The sequence below is a fragment of the Melampsora larici-populina genome (assembly GCF_000204055.1).
Source record: "Melampsora larici-populina 98AG31 unplaced genomic scaffold MELLAscaffold_13, whole genome shotgun sequence".
Classification (NCBI taxonomy): Eukaryota; Fungi; Basidiomycota; class Pucciniomycetes; order Pucciniales; family Melampsoraceae; genus Melampsora; species Melampsora laricis-populina.
In genome coordinates this window covers 541166-542904 of record NW_006768777.1, presented here as the reverse complement: position 1 = coordinate 542904, position 1739 = coordinate 541166, and the positions used below count along the sequence as shown (strand labels likewise).

The 1739-nt window shown below is 43.2% G+C and overlaps 1 protein-coding gene across 1 annotated transcript in view; it reads left to right on the top strand.

Moving 5' to 3' along the window:
* MELLADRAFT_105351 (uncharacterized protein) overlaps window positions 1-1739 on the top strand; it is a gene marked incomplete at both ends in the record, with an annotated part of 5996 nt that overhangs the window by 671 nt on the left and 3586 nt on the right. The window contains one exon of the mRNA XM_007408774.1: window positions 1551-1639. Coding sequence (XP_007408836.1) covers window positions 1551-1639 — 89 coding nt within the window. The remainder of the gene's footprint in view (window positions 1-1550; window positions 1640-1739) is intronic.

Here is a 1739-nt window from a genome sequence, read left to right as displayed (position 1 = left end):
TCAGCCAGACCAAGTCCGGCTGATTCAACTGGGCTACATTGGCGGTTCACCCAGCTCTGCCAGAAATTGCATTCTCTTTACGGCTGTTACGGCTACATGATGCTCTCTGGAGGTTTTGTTGTCTCCGTACACATCCTTTTGCTCAAGCACTAGAGTATTTTCACCCGGGCAGCTCTTCGATTTGTAGATGATGTGACTAAGAAAGGTATGTAGAGAGTAGACTTGATGTTTGAATCTCTAGTAAAAACTGATAGTCAAAATTGTCAGCCCCAGAGATGGGGCAGACTTTTTTCCCTGTGCGGTAGACGCATATAGACGATTACTCCCAGATGAAAGAAGATCTTGAGTGCCGGGCAATGCAACTGTCGAAGAAGGAAAAGCTAGGAGGCAATTGCCCACGCTGTTTTGGCGAGAATGTATATCCTAAAAGAGAAGGGGAACCTCACTATGTAGTATGCATCGACGGTAATTTCCAACAAAGACGACATAAATCGGCAAGTGTTGAGCACAGCGAAATTGAAATCCGCTACCCAAAATTATTTCTCCATCCCAACCAGGTCAAACAGTGGGAAAATACACATCCTGGCGCTTCAGATGATGCACCGGTAAGTCAACCTTCTGTAGATATATATTCATTGAAGGTGATAGCCACTAAAATCACATATCATTTAGGATCCTTGCACGCAGATGCACACTGCTGCTAATGATTCGAGGAGTGCATCAACATGGCGTGCCTGTGATGACACAGGCCTTTTGGTCATGGTTTGTCGTCACGACCATGCATTAGCCTTTGTAAACATTGTACAAAGTGGTGAGAAGTATGCTCGCACATCTCTCTTTTTCATGATTATATCAAGAAAGTCTAATTTTTATGTCTCTCTAGATCATATTTTGCGCATTCCCTGATTGGTTGGTTCCTCCAGCAGTTGGATGAGGAGGACTCTAAGGTTGCCTTACTCTACGATATTGGATGTAACATCGAGAAAGGCCTTATTAGAGTTAAGTATATTGATTGCCATTAAATATCAATTCGGCCTTTTTTTACTGATGGTAAATTTTGAACACATTGTAGCACAACCTTTTCGAAGTGGAAAGAAGTAAAGCACGCTTCAAATTTGGTACAAGCGTGTTCCACGCATATGTACACAGCTGGAGTTGCCAGCTGGATTACAACCCCAGATTAAATATTGGATGGGGGTTGTCCGATGGAGAGGGTTGTGAACGGTGTTGGTGTAAGCTCTGTAAATTGGTTGCAGGTCTACGTTATTCTACAAAGCAGCATCGAATAGATGCACTGGATCACAAAGCTGCACACGAAAACCAAGTCTTGCGTATAAACTCTGGTGGGAAATCAGTCCTTGTCTATCCTATCTTGATTCACAATTCCAACATCCGCTGTTTTGCTTCCAGCTGCTTCCGCCTATAACAAATTAGGAATAGCGGAGAAAACCCGAGGGGAAAAGCTACAGATTCTTGTTGAGCTCGAGACAAAACGTGGATATTCCCACAACTATTTTGCTGATCAATGGGCTTGTCAAAAAAGAATACAGGCAGAAGTCATGAATGATACCAACACAAATCAGCTGAAGCTACAACTTGAGGACTTGATTGAGCATGAAGAGGATCTGAGAGAGATCAAGTACGTACCTTTTTGCTATCTCGTTATTATGAGTGGCTGCTAATTGGTATAAGCTTCAGGGAGAAAATGGACAAACTACGCCGCAAGCAACGCAGAACAG